Source organism: Cricetulus griseus, chromosome 6, assembly GCF_003668045.3.
Source record: "Cricetulus griseus strain 17A/GY chromosome 6, alternate assembly CriGri-PICRH-1.0, whole genome shotgun sequence".
Classification (NCBI taxonomy): domain Eukaryota; kingdom Metazoa; phylum Chordata; class Mammalia; order Rodentia; family Cricetidae; genus Cricetulus; species Cricetulus griseus.
The window spans coordinates 47,410,205-47,437,121 of NC_048599.1; the positions used below are offsets into that span (position 1 = coordinate 47,410,205).

Here is a 26,917-nt window from a genome sequence, read left to right on the forward strand (position 1 = left end):
CCGGGGGCGCCCGCATAGGCTCCCTCCCCCCACTCCCACGCCGCGTGCCTTTCTTTGTTCTCATGTTGATCTGGAGTGGGGTGGGAAAGGAAGACACCGAAATCTAGATTCAGTCGAGTGGGAAAGACGACAGCTTTGCTCTTAGACAAGACTGCCGCGGCTCGGAAGCCTCGTGGGGAAGGCCGCCGTAGTCGGCTCGCACCAGCGGTTGCCAGCCGCCCGCCCGCCCGCTTCACCGCCAGAGCTCGCGCGGCCAGGGTGACGCCGACTCGTGGGGTGCAGCCTCCGCGCCCACGTGACATGGAAGCTCGTCGCTCATTGGTGATTCTCGGAGCCAGTTCATTGGTCCGAAGTGCCACAGCCCCGCCCATCCCCGCCCCTCAAGCCAATGAAGGAGGAGAAGGCGTGGCGCGGGGCTGCTGCGGCGCGGGGCTGTTCCTCGCGCTCCGGAGCCTGCTCCGCTGTTACCGCGGTCGTTCCTGCCCGCCTGGCCGCGGTGCTCTCCCGCAAGGTGAGATGGGCCCTCTCGCCTTCACCTAGTGCACCAGAGTCGGCTCTCCGGGCTGAGCTCCCCCTCTGTGCTGGGGCTGGAGGCTCTGCCTTCTGGCCTGGGGACTCTGTAGAAGCGGGATGGGGTGGGGGATGTGGGGTCCTGGGCACAAACGACGGTTAGCTGTTGGGGTACAAGTGACACCCGAGGGCGGGGGCGTAAATAGGGCAGAGGTCCCCTTCCCCCTGGTCCCCACGTCTCTGTGTGACCTTGGAAGACTAGCCACTGAGCCTCCGGTGCCTGGGCACGATCCTGAGGAGGATGTTGATGTTGGGAGTGTCGGCTCCGGAGACTCCTGCGTCAGCCGGGCGAGCTCAGAGCGCAGGGCATATTATCTCAGACAGACAGAGCCCCGGCCTTGCGCTCGGTATGGGTACGTTTGAGGCCCGTCCTGCTGCTCTTGTCCCCCAAGAAGACAATAATAGTGGGGTGGGGAGTGCCACACCCACAGCGATGGCGGTACCAAAGGACACAGGGCCAAAGCCAGAGCCTCCCCAGTGTCTCTCAGAAATGATTTGAATTAGGTTCTGGACCAATGCTCTTGTTAGTGAATAGGGCTCCACTGGACAGCTTGAGTCTTTCCTCTTTAATTTGGCGGTGGGATGCAGAGATGGGGGGTCTGCACCAGGGAGTGTGGCGGGTGGTTTGGGAGGGAGATGGTGAGTGGGAAGGAGATCAGGAGCAGCTGTCACCCCCCTGGCCTCTGCTTCTTGGGTGGAACAATCAGTCAGTCTAGAGGCCAAAGGAATCCCAACACCTTCCTCTGGCTGAGGGCTGGGGGAATGTGGGAAGAGGATGCTGGGCAGATGAGGGCAGCACTTGTTGGTAGACAGGAGGCATGGTAACACCCTTTTACAGGTCAACCTTTCTGTTTGCGAAAGAAAACAAAACACCCATACTGGCCTTGCATTTTTGGCTTTGGGGAAGAGGGGTTCGAAGATAGGTCAAGGCTGAGTTGATGCAAGATTGCTTCTACATTTGACTTCCATGTGGCCCCATCTGAGACTCCAGGTGGTGTCGTTTTTTTGAGCTTTAAGGGAGGTAGGATAGGTGCTTATACTGGGCTGATTGAGCTGTGACTGGTTCCCAGGATGGGTGTAAGGGAGGAAGTAGTAGGGAGAATAGAAGGTGGTTTTCTGGTCTGGAATAGAGGAAGGCCCCTATTATGTTGAGAATGGTGATGGAAGAATGATTGAGAAAGAAGACTCTAAAAGGTTTGGGGATGTGCTCCCAGCTACACAGCACAGGTCAAGCTGAAATTGGCTTTGTGATACCTTGGGGTCTGCCTTTGGATGAAGAGGTATGTATGTATTCAGGAGGAAGAGGTTCACAATTCCATGGAAAACAGTTCCGATTTTTCATGGGTAAACCATCTTTGGCTCTTCACTTGGAGCTTGAGCGCTAGAACAGGGTAGGCTGGAGTTGCAGCCAGGACTGGATTCAGGCAAGGCCTGGGTTTTTCTGTAACCATCCAGCTGTTTACCCACATGCTAGTTCTTGGGAAAGGTACCCATAAAGCAGTCTTCCTCTGCCTAGCTTTTCTGTTACTCCAGTTTCCCTAAGAGCATCTGAAGGTATCCCCCAAGGCCTCAGCTTTCCAATCTTCCTTATCCTGCAGCTGTTCAGGATATCACCCCTGATTTGTATGGGTTGTTTTTATTTATTTATCTGCCTATTTATTTATTTGGAGATATTGTCTTGTTATAGTTCAGGCTGTCATCAGAATCACTGGGTAGCCAAGGATGGCCCTGAACTCCTGATCCTCGTATGTCTGCTTCCCAAGTTTGCCTACTGACATACCCGGTTTTCACTCCTCTCACTCCTGGTTTGTTGACAGCTATCTAAGGACAGGGGCATCATCTGCTTTGCCAGATGAGGGGGCTGAAGTAGGAAAGGCTCAGCAGCCCTCACCATCGTATTCTGGGTACTTGGCTGCTCAGGGAATGGGAGAAAGAGGGAAGGGAAGGGAAGGGAAAGGAAGGGAAGGGAAGGGAGGGAGAAGGGAGAAGGGAGAAGGGAGAAGGGAAGCCCCTTTAACCTTTTAGCTAGTTTCGGAGAAGCTGAACTCCCTATGGGCTCCTCCAAGAGTGACCAGAAATGTTTGTTTTCTGGTGCCTTTCTTCCAGTAAAATTGCCTTTGCTCTAGGAACTGGGCCCTCAGAGCTTTGTTTTTGCAGTAGTTGGAGGTTAAGGTGGGAGAGTATGGGGTGGAGGCATTTTTACAGTGTTTTAGGTACAGATTCACCAAGCCCCAGGAAGAATAGGCCACTGTTTACACTCTTTCTGAGAAATAAAATGGCTCATCTGTACAGCCAGCAAGGGCAGAATCTGAATTTGATGACTGCTGCCCCTGGGGGGTCTGTGTGGTTTGGGTGACAGTGGGAATGAAGCTAACACAGGTGCAGCTGGAGGTAGGGCAAGGCTAGGGGTTGTGAGGTGGCCTGCAGTTCCCTGTGGACAGGACTATAGCGGGGGAGGCCCAGTGGCCTCTTTTCCTGATTCTAATGAGGAATTTGTGTGGATGAGTGTAGCTCCCATGGGGCAGCCACTGGCAGATTGTCTGTTTTGAAAGGAGATTTGGTTTTTCCAGGCTCTTGTGGGTCTGTGCAGTTGCTTGCCTTATGGTTCCTAGGGTTACAGGCAGTTCCTGGCTGATGGTTCTCCTTTGAGTTCTGGCCACTGTAGGAAATGGAGATCTTGCTTTCAGCAGCTTGCTCATCTCAGGGTGGGCATGAGCAGGGAACCAACTGACTGTCGTAACCCTCCAGAAGAAGGGTGGAAGGAAACCTCAGTTGGGAGGAGGTTGCCTTTCAGAGCAAGATTGGCTAAGAGATTAGGGTGAGAAGTTCCTGAGAGTCACTGGCCCTGCCCACACCATTATCCTAGTGGGGCTTCCTTCGGCATGTCATTTATACAATCAACTAATGTAAACTGAACTCACCTTCCTCTCTGGTGCTCCGATGGATGGGGATGTTTGGCAATTCTACAGTCATGCCCTTTATGGTAGGAAAGATTGAAAACAAGTAATCAGAGAGCGAGACGGGCTTTTAGGCCTTCCCTGGCATTTGGAGTGGCGTGTATGCTGCTTTCCTAAAAAGAAGATGCCAGGGCTGGTTCTGAGCTTAGGTGTAGATGGGAGTTGGGGAATTTCTGGCTGAGGGCCTGGCCAAAGGTAGACTGGGACTACTCCAGGTCATGGAGCCTTTGCTGGTCAAGTTTCATCTATAAGGAAGTGTCTTGAGATATGGAAGAACCTTACAGACACTGCACTGTGGCTGTCCCAGGACTGCAGACGTGTGCCTGGAACAACCACTGCAAGGAAGAAGGCCAGCAACCCTGGTCATTTGTCACAGCCTTGAATCTACCACTTTAGGAAGTGGCTGGAATGTTAATAGGAGTCAACTCTTTTCTGAGGCTAGGCTCCCTGAGGCAGGCTGACCAAGCCACCCTCACCAGAGGTGAGTAGGGCATAGCTTGCCTCTCTTCATTCCAAGGCCTGGAAAGTAGCTTCTGGGGGGGTGGGTGATGGTGACTGTTCCTGTTCTGCCTGCTTCTGCATTCCAGAGTCTGGAATTTTGGACTTGCATTCATCTCTTGAGGCCTCTTTCTACCAGGGCTGTCCTGAGACCCAAGCTGTGAACACCCTAACCATGGTGGGGGTCTGGATGGCTTTTCTGGCAACAGGCAGTGGGGAAGAAAGAAAGGCCAACTTCATTCCCAGTGGTTCCCAGGACTGCTCAGTACACAGGGGACCTTGAGTTCATGCCCTGGACAGGCCCAGCCATTACTCTGTGGTTTCTCTTCATTCTCTGGACTATCCAAGGTCATTCCTGGGTCACTCATCTCTAAACACTTCAGTGTGCTTCTCTGAAAAATATGGATATACATTTATAGTACAATTCTACTACCTCACTGAATAAAGTCAGTATTTCAGACTGGCTTCAAACTTTCTGTGTAGCTGAGGAGGTCAGAAAGGTATCAGTCTCCTGATACCTTTGAGTTGTTTTGTTGGTGCTGGGAGCTGAACAGGTCCTCTGTAAGAGCAACAAGTGCTCTTAACTATTGTTCCAGCCTTTCTTATGTCTTTTATTAAATTAATGTATGCAGTGCTGGGGCCTGGCCACATGTTAAGCAGACACTCTACTACTGAGTTACATCTTCAGGTTTCCAAACATTTGTCTCTGTCTCTCTGTCTTTAGAGCATCTCGCTCTGTAGACCAGGGTGGGCTCAGACTCACAGAGATCCATCTGCCTCTGTCTTCTCAGTACTGAGATTAAAGCCATGCCACCACACTCAGCTCCAAATGTCCACCCTACTAGATTTAATTCATTTTTAATTGTATGTATGGATCTCTGTGGGGGATTTGTACTCTTGAATGCTGGTGCCAAGAGTAGACCAGAAGAGGTTTTCAGATCCCCTGAAATTGGAGTTACTGGCAGTTGTGAGCTATCTGTTGTGGGTTCTAAGTCTTGAACTGAGATCCTCTGCAAAAGCAGTACATTTAACCACTGAGCCATTCAGCCCCACACATGTCTTCTTTTATTAGGGAGTTAGAGTCTGTTTCCACTATTTCTTGTAGCTGATAAGGTGAAACGGGTTGGTTTTCTTGTAGAATTTTTCTGCCTTCTTGGAGCAGTGTGTGTGTGTGTGTGTGTGTGTGTGTGTGTGTGTGTGTGTGTGTGTGTTAATCTAACACAGGATGATAGATAAACGTTTTAGATTGGGTAGGCTTTATGGTCTCTGTCACAACTGTTCAAAGTAGCTTTGTTTTAGTGCAAAAGCTGTCATAAGTGACATGCAAATGAACAAGAGGGATTGTGACCCAATGAAACTTTATTTGCAAACAAATAAAAACAGGCTGTGGCCCAGTTCTATATCTAGAACAATCTCCCTGATTCCGCCCCCCCCCCCCTTGCAGTTTGAAAGAAACAGGTCAGTTGTCCTGTGGCATATCCTGCCTTCTGGATAGTCTCATTGCATGCTCACAGTTATTTAATTTGTTCCATCATCCCATGTTTTTAGTGTTAAGAAGTTGGGCATAGAGGTCAGTTAGGTCTAGTCTAAGCATCTTCATAAGTCATCTTTGTCACAGATACTGTGACTGCATGTAGGCTGTCTCACATCAGGAGGCATGAGTGTGTTGGCTGTCCCACAGTGAGTGTTATATCTCCCCATTGCAATCTTGTGTCATTCTCCCTTAGGATCACCAGATCATCTGTTAGTGCCACTTGGGCATCTGTGTACTGTCTCATGGTTCAGGATCTTGAGTGTCCTTGCCTCTGGCATTTGTCCCTTTTCTTTCTTTCTTTCTTTCTTTCTTTCTTTCTTTCTTTCTTTCTTGTTTGTTTTTGTTTTTGTTTTTCGAGACAGGGTTTCTCTGTGGCTTTGGAGGCTCTCCTGGAACTAGCTCTTGTAGACCAGACTGGTCTCGAACTCACAGAGATCCACCTACCTCTGCCTCCTGAGTTCTGGGATTAATGTCGTGAGCCACCATCGCCGGGTTGGCATTTGTTTCTTTAGGAGGGCAGTATGACTTAGCGTTTGATCCTTTGTTAGTAGCAGGAAGTTGCCTATAAAGAATGCAGTTCACTTACAAGATATAGACTGGGTTATTTTTCTTTTAATTGCCTGTTTCCATAGCTGAGAGTTGAGCACTGCTGCCCTCAGTGGTGACATATGAGAGTTTGGGTTTGTTTTGATTGCTTTCTACCTTTTCTGTAATCTTTGTGTGTGTGTGTGTGCGCGCGCGCGCGTGCGTGCGTGTTGGTTTTGTGTATTCCATCTGTTCTATCAGGTGCCTTTACTATTCTTTTGATGTTTAAATGGGCTCCACCCTACCCATCAGAGGCATCCTAAGAATGCCTCATGGTTATTCTTTTTTTATTACATTTACTGTGTGTGTGTGTGTGTGTGTGTGTGTGTGTGTGTGTGTGTGTACACTTGCACATGCAGTAGCCAGCATATGTATGGAGGTCAGAGGAGAAGTGCAGGAGTTGTTTCTTTTCTGCCATGTGAGTCCCTCAGATGAAATTCAGGTCATCAGGCTTGGCAGCAAGTGCCTTTACCTGCTGCTCCATCTCAGCAGCTCCTTAGACTTACTTTTGCACTGAGGCAGCCCTTGGGTCATCCATGAGCCAGGTTATGGTCTGAATATCAGGCTCAGAAAGGAGCACACCCTCTCTATAGGACTCTGCTCTGTATGTGGCCCTGACTGACTCTCAGAATATGAATATGAAATCCTATGAGGACATCTATTCTTGCCCACTTCTAAGCCTACTGTTGACTGATCTGTATCCACTTGAACTGGGTGTATACCTAAATAATATAATCCTTTGGGCTGCCTTTTGGGGTCAGCAATGTCAGAAATTGCCTCTGAAAAATTCCAGTAAAGCCTCCTTTCTGAGCTGTCTTTCTTGCCAGCCTTAGTTGGCTGACATACGAATTCTCAGTTGGCACTTTGGTAACTGAAGCTAGCTGGGTATCAGGCAGGGCTTGGTAGAGGGGTGTGTGTGTGTATGTGTGCTAGAAGGGTCAGGCAGATGTCCCTGTATTTTCTGAAAGCGGCAAGGGTTTAAGTCTTCCCAAAGGGAGCTCTCTGATCTCTGCCAGCCATGGGCTGGTGGGTGGTCCTGACTTCTGCTTTCCTTATTCTTCATCCTTCAGGTTCCTGCCACTGTCTCTGGAGTATGGCAGGCTGCTGAGCTTGAGTGGCAGTGTCAAGCGGGAGCTGTGTGACTTGCCCAGTGGCAGGGAAGGTGTCCATGGCTGCAGCCAACAGAGGTAAGTGCTTTCCTGGGTCTGTAGGTTTGCATGAGCTCTTGCAGTGGCCCCTGGCAGATGGAGTATTGTTGCATATTGGGCTTGTTTCAGCCCTGAATGTGGTATGTCTCACTGTTGTTCAGGATATGCCAGTGCTTGTCCTGAGTCCAGGAGATCACCCAAGCCCTAGCAGGGACTCCTGCTTGCTCCTTGGCTTGCTATTCTGTGAAAAGTATATGCTTTTGTGTTCCCAAGTGTTGGTCCCTCTGATCCACTGGTAGCAGTCTTAAAGGACATGTAGGGCTGGGGTGAACATCATAGACTTGGATCAGGACCTCAGCATGAATCTGGAAAGCATTAGGCAAAGGAAACCTGGTAAGATTTGAGAATCACATTGATGGGGGCTCAACAGGGATGATGGCTGTGTCCGACTGGCTCCCAGGGTGTCTACTGAGTATCCAAGAACATAGGACAATGCCAGTCCAGGCCTTCCCACCAAAATTACACTGGATCAGGCTCTTGGGAGGCCTAAGGCCTTGCTGGAGGGTCACAGAGGACTGGGGTTGTGCCCTTTGTTCCCATAGGCTGAATGTCCAGGCTCTTAGTTGTCTCCCAACCACTCACTATGTCTTAATCCATGTCCTTTCTGGCCTTAGGACTCCCATCACAGTGTAGCTAATACCTACATTAGCAGAGGAGAAAACAGTGTGGGACAGACAAGGAGACTTCACAGCTTCTTAGCTGCTAGTGACCATTGATCTTGAGTGGCAGCTATAGCCTCTTCTAAATGGCCAGTTGTTTTGTTTGTTCTTCAAAAGTGTGGCTTTTAGCACCTCATTTCTCCTACTGCAAGTAGATTCCCTAGAGTCCATTCTTATCACTGTACCCCAGGTTGGTTGGGGTTATCAGGAGTCTCAGGCTGGGCCTATCTCATACACTAACAAACCTGGAAGGGGCAGTGTTAGTGGGGCTGGGGAGATGTTTCAGCAGTCCTCTTACTGAAGACCTGGGTTGAGTTTCCAGCACCCACATCAGGCAATGCAGAACCACCTATAAATCTAGTTCCTGAGTATCTGTTGCCTTTTCTTTTTTTCTTTTTCTTTTCTTTTCTTTTTTTTTTTTTTTTAAGATTGTCTCACTATGTAGTGCTGTCTGGCTTTGAACTCACAGAGATTCATCTGCCTCTGCTTCCCAGAGGATTAAAGGTCTATGCCACTGCACCTGGCAAATTCAATGCCTTCTTGTTTTGCACATTATGCATATAAACTCAGACAGACAGTCTCTCTCTCTCTCTCTCTCTCTCTCTCTCTCTCTCTCTCTCTCTCTCTCAAATAAAAAATAGATGCCAGGGATGGAGAGTGCAGCACTGTGGAGGGTCCATCTCTGTACTGCATGATGATAGGGAAAGTCCCAGCCTCTTTCTCTTCATGTCAGCTAGTCCTAGAATATTTCTTTTTTGTTTTGTTGTTTTTTTTCCAGACAGGGTTTCTCTGTGTAACAGCCCTGGCTGTCCTGGAACTCTTTCTGTAGACCAGGCTGGCCTCAAACTCACAGAGTCTGCTTGCCTCAGCCTCCCAAGTGCTGGGATTAAAGGTGTGAACCACCATTGCCCGGCAAATCTTTCTTATATTTATGCTGGGGAGTGCACATTTGTGGGAAGACTACACAGGGAGGTGTGTGTAGGGATGCTCAAACCTCAAGATTAACAGTATCTACCTGGAAGGGGCCTCGTCAGTGTATGCTGAGTTTGGGCATGGGAAGGAAAAGAGGAGGTAAGTAACCCCAGCAGCCCCTGGAGCCTTCTCTTCCTCTTCCTAGGCAATAAGCCCAGAGTCCGAAGTATCCGCTTTGCAGCAGGCCATGATGCAGAAGGCTCCCAGAGCCATGTCCACTTTGATGAAAAGCTGCATGACTCAGTGGTCATGGTTACTCAGGAGAGTGACAACAGCTTTCTAGTCAAGGTATGTGAACTCCTCCCTGTTGTCGGCTTCTCTCGACCTTCCTCTATCCTGGCTTCTAGAAACTACCCCATCTATATAATCCCTTCCACAGCCGGGGTCACAGCGCATCTTTACCTCTCCTGAGCCTTGGTTTCTTCATCTGTAAAATGGGAGGTAAGGGAATCAGTGAGTGATTTAAACAAGTGTCATTTGACTCAAGGCTACTGCCAGTGGCCTAGTCCAGACAAGAGCCATAGAAAGCTGGTTGGAGGCTGCGGTGTCATGGGCCTGGATCAGATCTAGGCATTCTGTCCTGGCTCTGTGGCCTTGGGCAGTTTGCCCCCATTTGTCTCCTCCATCCCTTTGTTTCTGTTTCTTAAATTTATTGTTTTGTGGGAGCATGCATGCCATGGTTACATATGGAGGTCAGAGGACAATTTGCATGAGTCTGTTCTTTCCTCTGCTTTGTGGGCTCCAAGGCTCAGACTCTGGTCATCATCCTTGGCTGCAAGTCTTTACTTGCTGAGCCATCGCAGTAGCTGGCTATTCACGCCCCACAAAAGTTGGTGTGAGAATGAAAGGATGTGTGTATGTGATGTCGCTAATTATGGTGATGATGAGGTGTTAGTTTTTACTCTTTGCCAGGTTTGGCTCCTTGTGGTGATATTTTCTCAAATGAACGTAGGGCCTTATGGATGCTAAACACACACTTCTCCTGAGCTGTGTCAGCCTTGCCCTGAATCTTTTACTTAGTGGAACACTGTTATTCATGGCCAAACTTCACATCCCCAGCAGCATGGCCCCTTCAACTGCTTGGATGCTGTTAGGTTCCACATGCTCTAGGTAGGGACAGGAAGGAAATGTTGGAGGGGCTGGGTTGGGGAGAATGAGGATTGAGACCTTCAGATAGGTCAATAAGACAGGGTCCCAGAGTTGAGCAGGAGCGCCCTGTGGTGAGAGGCCAGAGGGCTGGTCCATGGAGACTTGGACCAAGGGCTTGCTACCCTTCTCAGAGGGGTCCAAGGTTCATATTCATTTCTGACCAGCTCTAAAGCCTTCATTCTCTCTTCTGCAGCTGTTGATTCTGAGGGAAATAAACAAAAAAAGGCACTAAAAACATTAACAGGAAAGTCAAGTGTAGCCATAATCATAGTCATGCCACCCAGAAGTGACCCTGGGGATATCTTACTGCACTTTTTTCAAAGCTTTGTTTCCAAAAGCTAGTATCACAGTGGACATGGTGTTTTTTTCTTGCTTCTGTTTACAAACTGTTTCCTGCCTGCTAGAAAATAATTTTCAGTGAGATTTTACCCCATCTGGTATTTGGCATATGCCATGGCTGCCTCTGTGTTCCTGGGTGATCCCATTGTTTCCATTCCTCCTATAACTTAGCTGCTGATCAGCATTGTCTTAGTATCTTTGAGTATTTCCCTGGCAAAGTGTGCAAGTGCCACAGCCGGGTCACAGCAGACAAGCACAGCATGATTACTCTGTGTGTGTGTGTGTGTGTGTGTGTGTGTGTGTGTGTGTGTGTGTGTGTGTGTGTGTGTGTGTGAAGCTCCTAAAAAGCCCCCCTTTTTTTCTTTTTACATTTATTTATTTTTGGGCAGGGGGAAGGTGTAAAGTCAGTGGACAACTTGCAAAAGTCACTTCTACTATGTGGGTTCTGGGGGCCAGATTTGAGTGCTATTGACATGGCTTAGCAGGTAAAGGTACTTGCCCAACCTGACTCCCTAAGTTTGGTCCCTGGAACCTACATGGGGGAAGGTTAGAGCCAACTCCAGCAAATTGTCTTCTGCCCTACACAGCACTATAGCATGTGTGTTAAGCCCACCCCCCTCACCCCCAATAAATAAATGAAAAACAAAAACCCAAATTTAAAAAATACTGTGTTGTTTTGTTTTTTGAGACAGGGTCTCATGTACTTCAAGCTGTCCTTGAACTGGCTGTGTAGCCAAGGATGACCTTGAACTGCTGGTCCTTCTGCCCCCACCTCTAGAGTGCTGGGGTTACAGGTATGCCCCACCATGCCTGATTTGATTTGGTGCTGGGGATCAAACTCTGGGTTATGCATGCCAGACAGGCACTCTGCCAACTAAGCTATATGCCCAGCTCTTTGTTTTGTGAGTGTCTCTAGGCTGACCTAAAACTCAGTAGGTAGTTCAGACTGGCTTCAAACTTGTAGCAGTCCTACTGCCTCGACCTCCTTAGTGCTGTGGGTAGATGTAAACTACTGTGCCTGGCTCAGAAATGAGCCTTCAGAATGCCACTATGCTCAGCAGCCATTTTAGCTTATGACCCTTCACACCAAAAATTTCCCAAGGCATCTGTCCCAGAGGGACAGCACTGGTTGGCCAAGCAGTGTATCTGGACAACAGAGATTGCTTGGACCATGAGCAGAGGTCACTGGTCACATGGTACTTCTGAGTGGGCAGGTAGGCAGGCATTATTAGCATGTGTCAGCAGATAGGATCACAGGTTCAGTGGTTAATATTTGGCTGGTGGCCATCTGTGGACTCCCACAGCTGGTTTACTGTGGTTTTTTGTTTGATTCTTGGGATTAAAACCAGGGTTTCCCACATGTTGAATACTAAGTCTACTACTGAGCTTTATCCCAGACCCTAGTGTCCATTTCTCCAGTTCTGTCCTCTCCCCGATCCCTTGCTATCAAGTAACAAAAGCACCACCGTTCCTGGCACTGGCTGCTGGGTCTGGACAGGGGCTGGATGTTAAGCGTCCCCTCCCTGGCACTGACTGGTTTCTTACTGTATACCACACAGGACAAGAGTGACCCAGAGGTCTAGGAAGGACTTTTCTGTAGTTGACAATGTGACCTCTAGGCAGTCACTTCCTGACTTCCATATTCTTATCTGTAACTGACCACTGAGACCTGTGGGGCCTCTGAGACAGATGCTGGGGATGGTGCTAGCCTTAAGGGGAAGGGATCTGTTAAGAGTCCTGGAGCCATGAGGGTACAACAGCTGGAGAGTAACAAGAGTCGGGCTCCCAGGAAAGCAGATTCCGGGGCCCTCCTGGAGCGTAGGTGGCCGACCCCGAAGCCCTAGGAGAAGCGGCAGTAAAGATGCCTCTCTCCTTCCCCCTGTTGCTGCAGGTTGGCTTCCTGAAGATCCTGCACAGGTATGAGATTACCTTCACTCTGCCTTCAGTGCGCAGGCTGAGCAAAGACATCCGTGAGGCCCCTGTCCACAGCTTGCACCTCAAGCTCCTCAGTGTCACTCCCATCCCTGAAGGTAGGTCCTCTCCTGGGCTGCTAGAGGCCTGCCCTCAAGCCATGACAGCCTGCTGTGAGTGGGAGTGAGAATGTGAGGTTCTATGCCCTTTCTCTAGGTAGGGTAAATCAGCAAAAGTCAGGAGCATGGCACCTCCTTGAGCTTACAGTGTGGGAACAGCAGTTCCAGCCCCAGGCCTCTGTTTTTAGACAGAGACATCCATTCCATCCATACACCACAGATTTGCACCTGCCCACTGCCTGATGATACCCTCAGTGGAGAGGTTCCAGATATGGAGCCTCTGAGGACTGTCTTTGGGCCTCCAGTCTTCCTTCTCCTCCTCCGGGATAAAAAGGCTGGAGCTGTACGCCTTTGGATGGCTACTGCCTAGCACCTACTAGTTTCTGGCTGTGGGTTCTAGGCTGCTTCTCCAGCTGGCTTCTCCTGATCCCCAGCCTGGCAGACAGAGACTGGAATGCCAGTTTCAGGGTATGCTGCTGAGCTTCAGTCCCATGTCCCCACCACTACTGCTTCCTAATAGCTTGCCCGTCAGTGATCTCAGGAAGTCCTTTCCTCTTGCTCAAAGTCCACTCTGACAGCCTCTCCTTGTCCTCCATCACCTTCTTCCCACCTTCCCTTGTGGCACCAGGGGGACCCTTTTCTTAGAAGGATGACTGGAGCTTGTTTTCCACCTTTAGAGCCATGCTGAGTTAGGCCAGAGACACACTGACCTTATTTGAAAGAATGGGACATTTCTTAAGTTCTGTGCCAGCTTTGTGGGGCTGGGTCTCTGAAGGACTGTGAGTGCTGGGGACAATACTCACAGCACTGTGAGGAGCTGTGGGAGGTACTGACGGCCTCGCCATCCCTGTCCTCCTGCAGGTTACAGCATCAAGTGTGAGTATTCAGCACACAAAGAGGGAGTCCTCAAAGAGGAAATGCTGCTGGCCTGCGAAGGTGACACGGGCACCTGTGTGCGTGTGATGGTGCAGGCACGAGTCATGGGTGAGTGAGAGTAGGGTCGGTCTGGCTGGAGGAAGGAGGCATGAGACAGGCTTCAAGAGATTCTTGAACCTGGCAGTGGGTTCTAACCTCCTTGGCAGGGTCCTCCCCTGGATCCCCAGCCAGTGTGAGGGAGAGGTCCCTGTGGAATACCTTGTGTGGTACCAGGACACAGCGGGCACACTCACTAACTTGTGGTACCTGCCTTGCAGACCGACACCACGGTACACCCATGCTGCTGGATGGTGTCAAGTGTGTGGGCGCTGAGCTGGAGTACGACTCAGAACACAGCGACTGGCACGGCTTTGACTGAGGCCTGGGGCCCTGCCTGCCTGCCTACCTGCCTGCCTGAGCCCCTGAGCCTTAAATTCTGCCTGCTTCCCGACATGCTGCGTGATGGTGTGGCTTCCTCACCTCTCCCCTGGGTGGGTGTGTGGCAGGGCTTGACCCTGCTCATGCCTCCCACTTCTGCCTTCATTCCTGCCACCATCCTGCCTCTCCTATGGCCTCCTCTCCCACTTCCTCCTCTCCCATGTGCCTAAGTCTCCTGACTGAAGAAATGGGTTGAGTCCCATGGAGGCTTATCTGAGAGGAGGAATCTGGAGTGGATTTACCTCCTCCACCCCAAGCCATAGGGGCTCTAGCTAGGGACTGAGAGAGGACGGAGTGGCTCTGTCTGTGTGACATTGATGCCCCATTGCTGCTGCTATTGTCGTCTCACCATCTCCACCTCTGCGGTCCCTCCATCTTCCCCACTGCTGTTCATGTGGTGAGGAGGTACAGTTCCCAGCTCCTACCCCTCAGGTCTGTGGTACTTGGTTTTTAATGACTGGTTGGGATAGAGTCCTTAATAAATAAAAGTTCCAATAGATAGCAGTGGGGGCTTTTTGTTCCCTGGGGCTGGGAGACTGCCCTGCCCTTCACAGATGGGCCAGTGCCGTCAGGAGGAAGGGTTCTGCATGATACCGCAGCACTAGCACCACGGGATGGAGGCCTTGTAGGCCTGGGGCCAGTTGCTTACTTTGGGTCGGAGGTGCCTCCTGCCTAGGCCGTAGCAGACTTCAGGGATTCTGATGCTGGACAGGGAGAAAGCAACAGCTCCTTGCTGAGTCCCTGTCATCTGTGCAGCTGAAAAACGGTCTCCCTTCTCTCTGGTACTTGTATGGGGGTCCCCACTCTGGTGGTTCCAGAAGACTGCTGCTTTTCCTGACCACAGATGCTTTATTTTCACCTAGGGCAAGGTCTCAGGCAGGTAAAGTTGTCCTATGCCATGGTTGGCCGAAGTGCCTGACATCTCGCACTTGGAGAAACTGAGGCCCATGGTTGATCAGATTTCCTGATGGTATACTATCCCGATTAATCGGCAGAGCTGGGACACCCCTGCCTCACCCCTGTGACCTCTGTTCTCCTGTGGCTGGGTTGGGGGCAAATAGGTCATTTATAGTTTGCCCGTGAGTCCTTTGTCATGCTGTGTCCATATCCCCTCCAAACCGCCTTCTCTGTAACAGTGCACCCTCCTCTCGTCAGCCACTGCTCTGCAATTAACACTCTCACATCCAGGTACTTTCACACACCCCCACCCCACCCCAACCCCCCCGCATGAATTGCTCTCTGGCTTCCTAAGGCTAGAGCTCAACAGTGAATGCTGACCCTCAGGCCCAGTTATGCACCTCGCCTGGCTCCTCAGCGGTTTTCCTTAACCTTCCTCTCAATCCTCAAGTTCAGACCAGTGTTTAGTCCTCTGTTGCAGTCTGTTTTCATGGTCACACACCTGTCAAGGCGGCACATCCTCTAACAAATCCCTTAGAAGTCTCTTTATTCCACCTGGCCTCTTGGGGTTTTCTGTTGGAGCAAGGGGACTTCATAGTGTTCCAGTCAGCAGACCAAGGCTCAATCTCAAAGCGAGTCTCCATGTGTCCTTACCACATTTCTCTCAGGGTAGGGAGGAAGGGGCACTGCTGTGAAAACTAGCATGTTCTTGTGTCCCCACCGAAAGGGGCACCCTCAGTTGGAAAGAAAGTCAATGGCCGCTCGCACGGAGCGATTGGTGCTGACATCCACAGCAGTGACCTTAATCTCGGTATCACCAAACTGCATGGCAGCGCGGATCTCACGGCGGTTGGGGGACGTGCCTGTGTCTTCCGGCTCAAGCTCCAGGCTGAGTGCACCACACTTACGCACACCAGGGTCAGTGATGAAGCGTGCGTCCTCCGCAGCGCAGCAGTACAGATTGATGAGCACGCGCCTCTGGCCCGGGCGCGCAGGGCAGTAGCTGCGCCGCACCTCCTCTCCCAGGGCCACCGACTGCTCTGCTGCTACGAAGCGCTCAAAGACATCAGTGCACCAGCGGCGCCCATCCCGAACCAGCAATTTCTCAGGTGGGTGGTGGCCAGGCACAAAACGGTTGAGCACGCCTACGCCATAAGTGAGAGGGGAGCGGCGCACCCGCACCACACCGGGTGCCTGGCCAAAGAGCACTGCTCCCTTGAGGATGGTGAGACCCACGTCGTGCGGGACCACAACGCGCAGGCCACGTGTGCCCAGCGCTGTCTGCACCGCATGCTGCAGCACAGCTGACTCTGCAAAGCCGCCCACCAGGAATAGCAACTTCACGCCCTGTACCTCTGGCCTAGCCAGCAACATCTCTGCAGGGAAGGACAGGTTTAGGGCGGGGTTCGAGAAGAGAGAGAAGGGGGACAGAGTCACTAAGGGTCACCATTTCATGGTAAATGGCTCTTCTGCTGCCCCACCAGTACTCTTTTGGGGGGGATTTGGTTTTTCGAGACCGGGTTTCTCTGTGTAGCTTTGGAGTCTGTCCTGGAACTCACCTGTAGACCAGGCTGTCCTCGAAATCACAAAGACCCACCTGCCTCTGCCTCCCGGGTGCTGGGATTAAAGGCGTGTGCTACCATGTCCAGCCCCATGAGTACTCTAAAAGCATCTAAAATCCAGGCATCCCATAGAAAACAGCTCTTTCACGGAAAGGCTCCTCACACTGCTCACTGATCCTGCCAGACCCAAACCCTCTACCTTTGCTACCATCCTGTGAAGGGTAAAGGATCAGGAATGCATTTCTCCTGTTCAGGGCAGCGTGCCCACTCTATACACTATCAGCTCATTTAGTCCCCTTTACAAAATGGGCAAACAGAGTCGCTGGGCCGTCCTTAACCTAGCAGGGCTGTAAACAATTCCTTAATCGCCATGTGTTGTTTGCTCCAGGTATTACAGACAATTCTAGGTTTCATCCCAAGGTAAGGATGTATGGTGACTTACAGGCATGGATGAGAGAGAGGAATTGTTTCTGAACCCGAGTCTGAGTCTGAATGGGGCATGGGGCACTCACCTATGTGTTGGATGATCCCACTGACCGTGGGCTGAAACAGTTCATTCATAGCCTCACAGGACATCCGGAGCATCCCCTGTGAGGACCACTTCACGAAGTTCACACTGTAGGAGGTGAAGGGGACACACAAGTCCGTGGGTCAGTGCAGTTGTTTTCTGCAACTTCTAGTCAGGGGTCCTCCCATTGTGTATAAAGGGTGGCCACCTGCGCTTATCCCCAGCCTGACTCTGCTGTCTGCCCTGCTCATTCAGGAAGTCACAAACAGCTTACCTTTATATCAGTGTAGCAGAGCTAAGAGCATCGATTAACGGGGTAGGGCAGGGAGAAGATAAAACTTGCAACCTCTGTCCCTTATGACGCTCGCTCTTTTTTTTTTTTTTTTTTTTTTTTTTTTGGTTTTTCGAAACAGGGTTTCTCTGTGGCTTTGGAGGCTGTGCTGGAACTAGCTCTTGTAGACCAGGTTGGTCTCGAACTCACAGAGATCCACCTGCCTCTGCCTCCCGAGTGTTGGGATTAAAGGCGTGTGCCACCACCGCACGGCATGACGCTCATTCTTAACATCTACTTTGGACTGCCAGTTCCTGACTGCTGTGGACCTGCCCCACCACCCAGTACTCACACCTCACCACCTGTCACTCACTGCCGCAGCTGGCATGCTGTATGTGTGTGGAACTGACCAGGCCTCTGTCTCTAGGCCCTGGAGCCCACGACTCTCCCTTGCAAGGACAGGCCACATTAGCACATGCTGCCTGAGCCCTGACCCTGGGCACACCTGCTCCTGCGCAGGGCTGTCTCCACGTTGTGGCCTCGTTGTTTGCGGTAGAAATCAATGAAAGAGAAGGGAAGGGAAATGTTGAGTGCTCCTGCTCGGTGCGGGCCTGCAGTGCGCTTGCGGGCCTCGAAGGCAATGGTTAGATCTACCCAAGCTGCTGGCCGTTGCCTTTTGAATTTGGCAATGAAGTCCTCTCCGAATATGCGGCAGAGCAGCTGCTCAAAGGCCAGGTCCACCCCCACCGCACCATAAGGGCCGCCTGCAGCAGGTGGGAGACAGAGAGGGTGTCATTGCCAGATAGGCCAGCAGGGGACGACAGAAGGCTCTGTGCGAGCTGGGTGGCAAGGGTACTGGTTGGTCTACTTGCCAGAAGCCTTGTAGAGCTCCTTGAGGGTGCCATGAGGTTGCTCCAGCTGGTGTACGGTCAGGTCCACAGTGCCACCCCCACAGTCTGCCACCATGTAGCGGTCTCCTGCACCGGCCGATACAGGTAACATTAAAGGCCCGTCTCTCACCTTCAGTCTTGTACCTCCCACCCCCAAGCCTCCAACCCTGCTCCAGGCACCAAGCCCAGCCTTGGGGGACAGTATGGAGGGGGCAGGGAAGGGAAGGGCTTCATCTCAGGCGACCAAATAAGGACGACGAGTGTGGAAGGGGGGATGATTTGAGGCTTGAACATGGAACAGGATCCCCTGGAGTAATGAGTTAGGTACGGGCGTAGCTACAAGCCGATGGGGCATAGGTGACTGAGGGAAGATGTAGGCTCCACGGAGGGGCCCTTCCCCACTTCCTGCAGCTTGTCTGCATGATCTGAGGTGTTTCTTCATGCCCTGCTGTCTCACCTTCCTGCATCTCTGCCCACAGTTCTCCCACACCAGACTCCACCAGGAACGTTCGGCTGTGGCGAGACCTCCGCAGCTGCTCCCGGGCTGGGGTTGGGCACAGCAGGACAGTGAGGTTAGGGGCTACCACTCTCAACCCTTCTCCTTACCAAGGCTGTCCCAGTCACTTCAACAACACTGACCCCAATCTTAGGCACTAGAAGCAGCTAAAACACTTCTGGATACAGGACTTGTTGACCCTCTGGGTCAACAAGCAGGCCCTGACACAGGCCCCGAGAGGCCTTGAAGGATCTGGGGGGAGGTATCACCAAGTGTCCCAGGGAAGCTCAGGACTTGGGGCCTCCTCCTTCCAGGGAGATCACATTTAGGAGGATGACCAAAGTGGACTACAATTGTTGTTGGCCTCAGTGCCTAGGTCAGGCTGCAAGAGCTTTGGCTGCCGAGGGGCAGGGCTGGGCAGGGCTTATGTGGGGTAACAGCTGATAGAATGGCTGTTTAAGGAAAAGCTTCTGAAGAGGAGGCTGGGGCCCAGCTTGCTCCCTTGTTAGTGTCCATTAAGGACCTGCCCCAAGGCAGTCTGTCTCCCTGACCCTCAGACTCAGCTTCCCCGGTCAAGGTAAGATTGTCACCAATCTGGATTCCTGGCTGTGTCCCCCTCACACTGAACTCCACCAGGGATCTTGAGTTCCCTTAGGGTGCTGACTCCCCTTTTCCATCCTAGAAAACCTTGCAACCTTTCAAGGGCACTTGCCATCTAACCTAGCACTAGGCAGCAACCCTGGAACAGCTCACCATGGCGAAAGCTGGAATCAATGGACCTGCGCTCACCCAGGCGCCCACCACCTACGGTCCGGCTACTCAGGTCCATGAGCTGGTGCAGGCGAAGCTTTCGACAGTAGACAGAGGCCGCCTCAGGCTCTAGGGCAATGAGGAGTTTTTCTGCATCCTCTCGAGACACCAGACCAGCCTGGGGATAGGTGGTGGCCAGCAGCAGAGACTCATGTAAGATGGTACTCTGGGTGTTCCCACCTCTTCTTCCACCACACACCATCCATACTAGGCCTGTCAGGCCCCTTCATGCTATACACAGTTGAAGCTGCCTCACAGCCACTGTGAGGTCAGGCTAGTGAAAGCTCCTGCCAAGGAGCCAGAGGCTTACCGAGCAGGAGGAAAAAAAAAAAAATGGCATGGATGCAGCAGGTTTCCCATGCCCAGGTGCAGAGCTGACTAACTTAAGTGCTGGCTGTGAATTCTGGGACAGTGTGGGTGGGAGCAGTGGACTTCAGGGGATGGTGGGCACTGCCCAGCTCCAGTCTCGTGTCAGAGATTGGCCATAGGTTACCCTACTCCCTGGAGAAGTTTGTTCCCAGAGAATCTGCTATAGCAGGAAGGAAATAGTGAAATTCCAGGCACCACGACAGGCCAGTGAGGGTAAGAGAGAAACACTCAAAATCTGTCATTTCCTGCAGCAGGACAAAGGCTCTCTCTGGGGAGTTTAGAGTTCATATGATTCCTTGCATTCTGATGAGGTTAGGAAGAGGAGACAGGTATGAATGGAGGCTTCCTGCCCTGGGCCAGCCCTTTCTGAGCTGGCATCAGGGAGCAACGTGGAAGAAAGCAGGGCAGGTAAATGGCAGGCATATTTGTTCTGTCTGGGGACATCTGATCCCTGTAGAGTGGATCACTGTGCTCAAAGTCAACTCCCTCTAGGGACAAGCATAGGCACCCACAGTCCTTACATCTGACCCACAGGTAAAGGCACATTGGTATCTCCTCCAGAAGGCAGGCTTGAGATACCTTTGGATGTCCTAGGGTCTGTTTTTGCTCTGTGAGGCTTCTCTCTGTCCCCAGTGGAGAGGGTAGTGTCTGAACCCCACATTCTCTGTGATAGGAAGACATCACACTTTGGCCAGAATCAACTCCCTTTGTAGCTAAATAGTCCTTTTCATCTGGGAAGAGCCTACAAATGCCTGGGGCAGGAGTGGAGGTATGCAAAAGGACTGCTGAGGACCAAAGTGGCTGTCTCTGGCCCCTGCCTGCTCCTGCTTTAGACATTTGTCCCATCTCACATGGACAAGTGTCCCTTCCACTCCACCAGCAAGCAATGGCAGGCAGCTATGGACCCTTGCCTCACTGTGGCCACCTCAGTGCCACAATCCCCCCTCTAGGGCTTCCTGTAGAACAGGGTTGAAGATAGACTCCAGCAAGACCACATCCTTGTGTATCACTCTCCTGTCCCACCCTCTTTGTCCTGAGAGCCTATCTTCACAGACTCTATACACAAGACCCTCTCTTGGGCTCTGCTTCTCAGGAACTTGACAGGACACCATCCATGATGGCCTATGCCTGAGTCCAACTGCCCTTTTCTCTTGCGGACCCACCCCCTCTCTTGGGGACAACAGCTTCCCAAAATCCCAGCAAGGGTGAATATCTTCACATAATGATTTTTGTGGTCCTCAGGGTTGAAGGGTGGATGAGGTGCGCACCCACAGGGCCATCTTGGGGTGGGGCACAATTCCACCTGTACATTCTCACCAGGTAGGCAGCCTCTCTCATGAACTGCTTAGCTGGCTGTTTCCAGATGGCAGGCACTGTCAGCACCCAGCGCACGGTGTCTTTCTCGAGCACACCCGGGCTCTGCTCTCTCAGCTCCTGCAGTAGGGGAGGACTGTGAGGTGACAGCTGGCCTGAAGCATTTCCAGACCCCTCTGGGAGCTGGAAGGACTCGTCAAGTCACAGTGAGGGCTTCCCAGCTTGGGAAGATCTGTTGCTGGAGTGAAAAGTCTGACTGTCAGCTGGCTGGCCCAAGTCCTAACAGACAGGACAGGGAACTGGAGATGGACTGTCACCATCGGGACTCAGGGTGGGATGAGGGGAGAGGAAGGGAATGGAAGGGATGGGGGAAGGGGTCTCTGCCCCAGTCAGTGGGTTGGGAAGAGCAGCACACCTGAAGGGCGTGCTCCTTGAAGAAGCGGAGAGCATGGGCAAACACCTCCAGAGCCAGCATCTGCTTCCCATTTACGGCCTCCAACTGGGTCTTCAAGGTAAGATCCTGGCAGAGACACAGGGCCACTCTGCAGGAGGCCATAGCTCTGCCCATTTCCTGAGCATTTCTTCCTTACAATCACCCCATATCCCACCGCTTCTCCCTCCTCTGGCAGTCTCCCATCAGCTGTGCCCCAGCCATTCTCTAGTCCTGCTACTCCATCCTCTAATCAGTTTACACCAAGCCCACCGTCAGTCTTGCCCACTTCTGTTCTGCCCACTGTCCCCCCTTTTGGCTCTTAGTTAGGCTATTCCTCTGGTCTTTAGCTCCATCCTGCTCTCCACTAACACTGCCTGCTCCCTTCTTGGCTCCACCATCCTGGTGGGAGCCTGGCCTCATTGTCTCACAGTGGCACTGTGAATCTTCATCTTAAACTTCTCAAAGTAGAGCCAGTCCCGAGCCTCCTCAGGGTCTAGGTCATGGTAGTAGTCACGAGCGGTGTAGCCAAAACTGTGAAAGACACCCTCTGGGGTCAGCAGCAGACAAGTAGGGGTCTTCTGGTTGGCCACGCCTGGGTCTCCCCCCTCCCATTTCCTGCAAAGACAAAAGCAGTTAGGGGAGCCAGATGCAACATTGCTACAGTTGGGTGCTGGCTCAGGGGCCAGTTGTGTGACGATGACCATGAGCAGGAGACACAACTTCCTGAGTTTCCACCCTCCCCCCATCTGTAAAATGAAAATAGTGGGACTGGGAGTGGTGACTGTAATCTAATCCCAGCATTCAGGAGGCTGAGGTGGGGGATGACTGCCAGCCTGATCTACAGAGTGAGACCATCTCTCAAACATTGCCCTCCAGAATAATAACAGTACTTATCTCTTAGGATTTCATGAAAACGAAATGGTGCCAATATACATCCCTCTATAAATGCTCCCCATGAGATCCTCTCCCCATGAGATCCTCTCTGTCCAAGGGGTCCTAAGAGACCTCTGGGTAGGCCCTCATTTGACTTCTCCTCTGTATTATTTATCAGCAATGGCAAGCTATTATTCCATTTGTCTGACCTCCTGATATGTTTTCCTGGGACCATAGCAGAAGCCATCTCTGGCCCAGTCACTGTACTTCTCAAGGTTGTTTTCCAAGGCCAAATTACTTCAAGGTCTTTTATAATTCTTTCCTTTGTTTTCTCCCTCCTTCCCTCCCTTTCTGTTATTTTTAGAGCCTAGGCTAGGCATGGTGGCACCTATAACCCTGTCACTGGGGGGACAGGGTGTGGAGTAAGGATGAGTAGATCTCCAGAGCTCCATGGCCAGTTAGTCTAGCCAATCAGTGAGCTCTGGGTCCAGTGAGAGGCCCCGTCTCAATAAAAGAAGGTGGAGAGTGCCAGAGGAGGATGCTTGCTGACCGCTGGCCTTAATATGCATGCACACATGCACAGATACACACACACACACACACACACACACACACACACACACACACACACACACACACGTACACACTAAAAAATTTAAAGCATACACCCCAAATGAAGTCCTGGGTTGGGGATATAAGCCAAGAGCACCTGTATAGTATGCTTGTGGCCCTGGGCTTGATGTTCAACGCTGCAAATAAACAAATGAAGCCCAACATTCCTGTAGTGGGTATGTGGACTCCAAATAAGGCTAAAACTCAGACCTGAAGTCCATTCTCTAGTCTTCTGTCCCAGTGAGGAGTCCTAGAGATGCATGGGGCTCTGATAAGGCCCTGCCCCGTGATTATTTCTAAGACCAGGCCCATCCCAGAGTTTGAGGTGCCTCCCCAGCCCCGTTTCCCAGTCCAGCCGCCCTCACCTCATCATGTGGATGGCCTCAGGGTCACTAGCAAAGCTGAAGGCATAACCACTGGCTGTAGTCCCAAAGTCGATGGCTACAACCACAGAGAAGGAGGCCTGCTGTGGAGCTCGGGCCTCTGGCTTCTGCAAGTCCAAGACCGAAAGTCAGCCAGCAACCAAGAGGAACTCCCCCCACCCCTTCACTGCCTGTGGCCCAAAGCAGCTTTGTCCCAGTCCCAATGGCCCACCTTCCTGGTCCATCCCCCCTGCCCCCCCCAAGACCTGGCCATGCCACCTGCTTGGATAGTCCAAAGCCTCTCAGGTAGCCATGGCAGTTTGGGGTTAAAATCACTGCTGTCTAGCTTAAAGTTCATCTCACTGCTGCCCAGACTCCCTTGGCCCAGCTCTGTCTTGCACCTTTTTCACAGCCTGCTATTAGCCTTGCCCCAGCTGGGAGCAATTTGGCTTTTCTGGTCTGTTTTCTAATATATGGATGTGCACACTCTACCTCTTGCTTTTGTAACACGAACAGACTCTGGTTTTGTAGAAGAGAGGAGGGGCCCCAATGCATGTGAGGGATTGTCCCTACTTCTGCCAAGCTAGGCCTGGGCTCCCTGAGAACAAGAGGGACTCCAAGCTGCATGACCAGGACAAAGCCATATATATAGAGTAGGTAACCCAGGAAAGCCATGAGGACAGAAACTTCAATTGTGCAATTTCTAAATCTTTAAAAGAAGATTTACTTATTTAATGTATATGAGCGATCTATCTGCATATACCCCCTTATGCCAGAAGAGGGCATCATATCACACTATAGATACTTGTGAGCCACCATGTGGGTGCTGGGACTTGAACTCGGGACCTCTGGAAAAGCAGCCAGTGCTCTTAACCACTGAGCCACGTCTCCAGACCTCTAAATATTTTTAAACAATATGCTTCTCCATGAGATGGGACTCAGAGTATGTCAGGGCTCTGGTTGGCAGGAGCAGTGCTCTGAGGACCTAGAAAAGTCATACGCCTGCCTAACAGGTCAGCCACAGTGGCACCTGGGAGTCATCCTGCTACAGGGAGCAGTGGGAGTGAGTTCCCTGGAGCTTATGGTTTCGGTAGAATTGGTACACCTACAGTCCCAGGCCGGGGGACACATGACTAGAGTGCCAGGGGTAGGAGGCCTGGTGGTGTCTCTGCCAGAGCCCTGCAGGGACCACCCCCTTCCACACTACACAGGCCCCCCTACCACCCAAATTCCCAATCAGGGCTTACTGGAGACTGTGAAGGTGTGAGGGGGGCGATGCCACAGCTTTCCTGGGTCCTCGGGGAGCCGGGTGGGCTGGGCACTGGGGATCTCTCGGGGCTAGAGCCTGTAGAGGAGAGAGGCCACGTCACCCGGGAACAACCTGGGAAGCAGGATCCCAGACCTTGCACAAGGGCTCTGCATGTTCCCACAGAGCCTGGCTGAGGCAAAGGGCCATTTGTGGGGGAAGGGAGACAGCAGGGAGTAGGAAGGACATGCATGACGCAGGGTTGGGTCTAAGCACCTGCCTGGACCGTCAGATGCACCTGTCCTCCTAGATGGTGACTTGTGTGTATCACATGGGCACAGTTTCCCAAGTCCCCTTTAAGCACACACAGGAGGATAGGAGGAGGCAGAGAAGCATTTTGTAGTAGAAAGATAGTCTAGAGATGGGTAGGTAGGAGCAATGGGCAGATAGGCTCCTGTGGCAGGGCCCGAGGGGGACTACAAATGCAAGTGGCTGTGCTGTGAGACATAAGGCCCAGAGGCTGGGCCACATGGTTCTAATCAGGACTTGAGGTTCTCACATTCTCAGTGGGCACAGACAGGACCCAAAGGAGAAGGTAACATCCACCCCCAGCCCAACTCTGTGTCTGGAGATGTCCTCAGCACTGGGAATTTTGATCACCTGTCCCAGCACACATGTTAACACTGGGGGCAGAAGGGCCACTGAAATCTTCCTGAAGGGCCCAGCCTGAGCTGGACTTAAGGGTCTAGGAAACAGCAACTTTCAGGAGGGCCCCAGGTATGGCTTGAATTAGACACCCCCGTGGGACAGGAAGGCATTGAAGTCACTAGTCACCATCACACTAAGGTTTGCTAAGGGTCATGGGAGGGAGTGGCACTGAGACCAGTGGTTGGGGGTAGGGAGGCTGACAAGAGGAGGAGTAAGGAATCTGGCATGAAGGCCTATGTCAGCAGGTCTGACCTGCTGTACTCTGGGCCAGGGCTGGCTGCACTCCCTCAGCTTGTCAGTGATCCTTGACGGCGGCCCTGTGATAACCCAGAATGTGTGTGAGGGTCTGTAGGAAGTGCCTGGGCACAGTTGCAGTGTGTCCGGGTACCAGAAGAACAGGGTCAGGGCAGCTACAGGTCAAGATCCCCTTCCCTGGGCATCCAGTATGGACTAGGCCCTGCTATCTATCAGCTCTAATGTGAAAGGCAGTTGCTGTGGCTGGAGCCTGGGAAGGGAGGCAGGAAGGAAGGGCCCGGCCCACCAGGGCTTTGTGAATGGACTTCCTGAGGAGTGTCCCTCCTGCCTGCTGGCCTCCCACCCTGCAGAGAGCACAAAGCCTGCACTCAGATGAAAGCAGATGGGCCGAGTCCAGTGCACACAGGCCCACCTGCAGACCACTCAAACCACAAGGTCCTATGCACAGGGATCCACCCGCACACTCACACACTTGCACAAAGCATGTGCAAGTCTTTACACACAGACAAGCACATGCACACACCCAGGGGTCTCTGAACAGATACTTTCTATATACAGACCATCCCTGCACACACATGTACAAGCGTGCACAACACACACACACACACACACACACACACACACACACACACACAGTGTAGAATTTACAGAATGGTTCTCAGGAACTTGTGCTGAGAGAGGCAACTGGGGGCAGTGGCTAGTAGGCTCCATGCCAAGGCAAGTGGGGTGGTAGGCAGGGAGGGGCAGTGGGGGTCTTACTGATATACAGCCCTTGAAGGCCCATTTCCGGAACAGTCAGCATCCTTGTAGTCTCTGTAGCTGTCAACAAGAACAGACAAGCGAAATGAAACAGACTTATTCTTTGCTCTTTCCCTGAACACCATCCATGCCATTACTTTACTCCGATCCATAGCCATTTGATGCTAATCTAATCCCTGACATCATACTATTTCACCTACAAACCCTTCACGTGTCTCTCTTGGAGATTAAGATGTCACCGCACTCTGAAAACCACTATCACAATTCTGTTAGCATACCTAACCGAATCTCTTTGTCTCATCTAGAGCTAGTCTTCACAGGCCTGGCTCAGTGTTCTCTGGCGCTCACTTTGTACCAGGTCCTGATCTATTGTCTTCTGAGTAAGAATGCTTGCTGGTGTGTATGCCTCCATAACATGTGTGTGTCTAGTGTCCAAGGAGGGTGACGACGGATCCCTTGGATCTGTTACAGGTAGCTGTGAGCTGCCAAGTGGGTGCTGGGAGCCCAGGTCCTCTGGAGGAACAGCCAGGGCCCCTTACAGCTGAACCAGTTCTGCAGCCCCACGGTGGAATCCTTAAACTGTCCCCTGGAGACCCTGTTTCACTTGTGACCCTATTTTTCATAAGAAATTTCCATGCAATCCAGGGTATATAATTATATAAAATAGGAATATAAATATTTATTCATTAAACTCATAG

At 51.7% G+C, this 26,917-nt stretch overlaps 2 protein-coding genes across 3 annotated transcripts; one reads left to right on the forward strand and one right to left on the reverse strand.

Moving 5' to 3' along the window:
• Positions 1–383: 383 nt before the first annotated feature.
• On the forward strand, positions 384–14,358 carry C6H20orf27 (chromosome 6 C20orf27 homolog). Its single transcript, XM_027421760.2, has 6 exons — positions 384–511; positions 7,215–7,331; positions 9,129–9,271; positions 12,363–12,501; positions 13,363–13,485; positions 13,695–14,358. Exons 2-6 carry the CDS (start codon positions 7,313–7,315, stop codon positions 13,793–13,795), a joined length of 525 nt encoding a protein of 174 aa, XP_027277561.1. The 5' UTR covers positions 384–511; positions 7,215–7,312; the 3' UTR covers positions 13,796–14,358.
• A 954-nt stretch (positions 14,359–15,312) lies between these two features.
• On the reverse strand, positions 15,313–26,262 carry Hspa12b (heat shock protein family A (Hsp70) member 12B). 2 transcript variants are annotated; one of them, XM_035446722.1, is made up of 12 exons: positions 26,220–26,262; positions 24,499–24,596; positions 23,255–23,379; positions 21,833–22,019; positions 21,387–21,491; positions 20,975–21,088; positions 19,232–19,406; positions 18,440–18,526; positions 17,965–18,069; positions 17,598–17,856; positions 16,826–16,929; positions 15,313–16,127 (listed from the first exon to the last, which is right to left on the reverse strand). In XM_035446722.1, the coding sequence occupies exons 1-12, from the start codon at positions 26,260–26,262 to the stop codon at positions 15,487–15,489; spliced, it is 2,043 nt and encodes a 680-aa protein (XP_035302613.1). In that variant the 3' UTR covers positions 15,313–15,486. The 2 variants fall into 2 exon arrangements, with proteins under 2 accessions (XP_035302613.1, XP_035302612.1); XM_035446721.1 differs by having other exon boundaries at positions 20,975–21,091.
• Between the last annotated feature and the right edge of the window lie 655 nt (positions 26,263–26,917).

What these genes read in the sequence shown, in the direction of transcription:
- Hspa12b (XM_035446721.1), bottom strand. Translation starts at nt 26,262, where the DNA reads ATGCTGACTGTTCCGGAAATGGGCCTTCAAGGGCTGTATATCA. An exon ending in TGATTCCAGCTTTCGCCATG is followed by an intron (nt 18,527 to 19,231) that starts GTGAGCTGTTCC and finishes GCCCAACCCCAG; the next exon opens with CCCGGGAGCAGCTGCGGAGG. An exon ending in GGAGCTCTACAAGGCTTCTG is followed by an intron (nt 17,857 to 17,964) that starts GCAAGTAGACCA and finishes CACCTGCTGCAG; the next exon opens with GCGGCCCTTATGGTGCGGTG.
- C6H20orf27 (XM_027421760.2), top strand. An exon ending in ACAACAGCTTTCTAGTCAAG is followed by an intron (nt 9,272 to 12,362) that starts GTATGTGAACTC and finishes CTGTTGCTGCAG; the next exon opens with GTTGGCTTCCTGAAGATCCT. An exon ending in TGTCACTCCCATCCCTGAAG is followed by an intron (nt 12,502 to 13,362) that starts GTAGGTCCTCTC and finishes GTCCTCCTGCAG; the next exon opens with GTTACAGCATCAAGTGTGAG.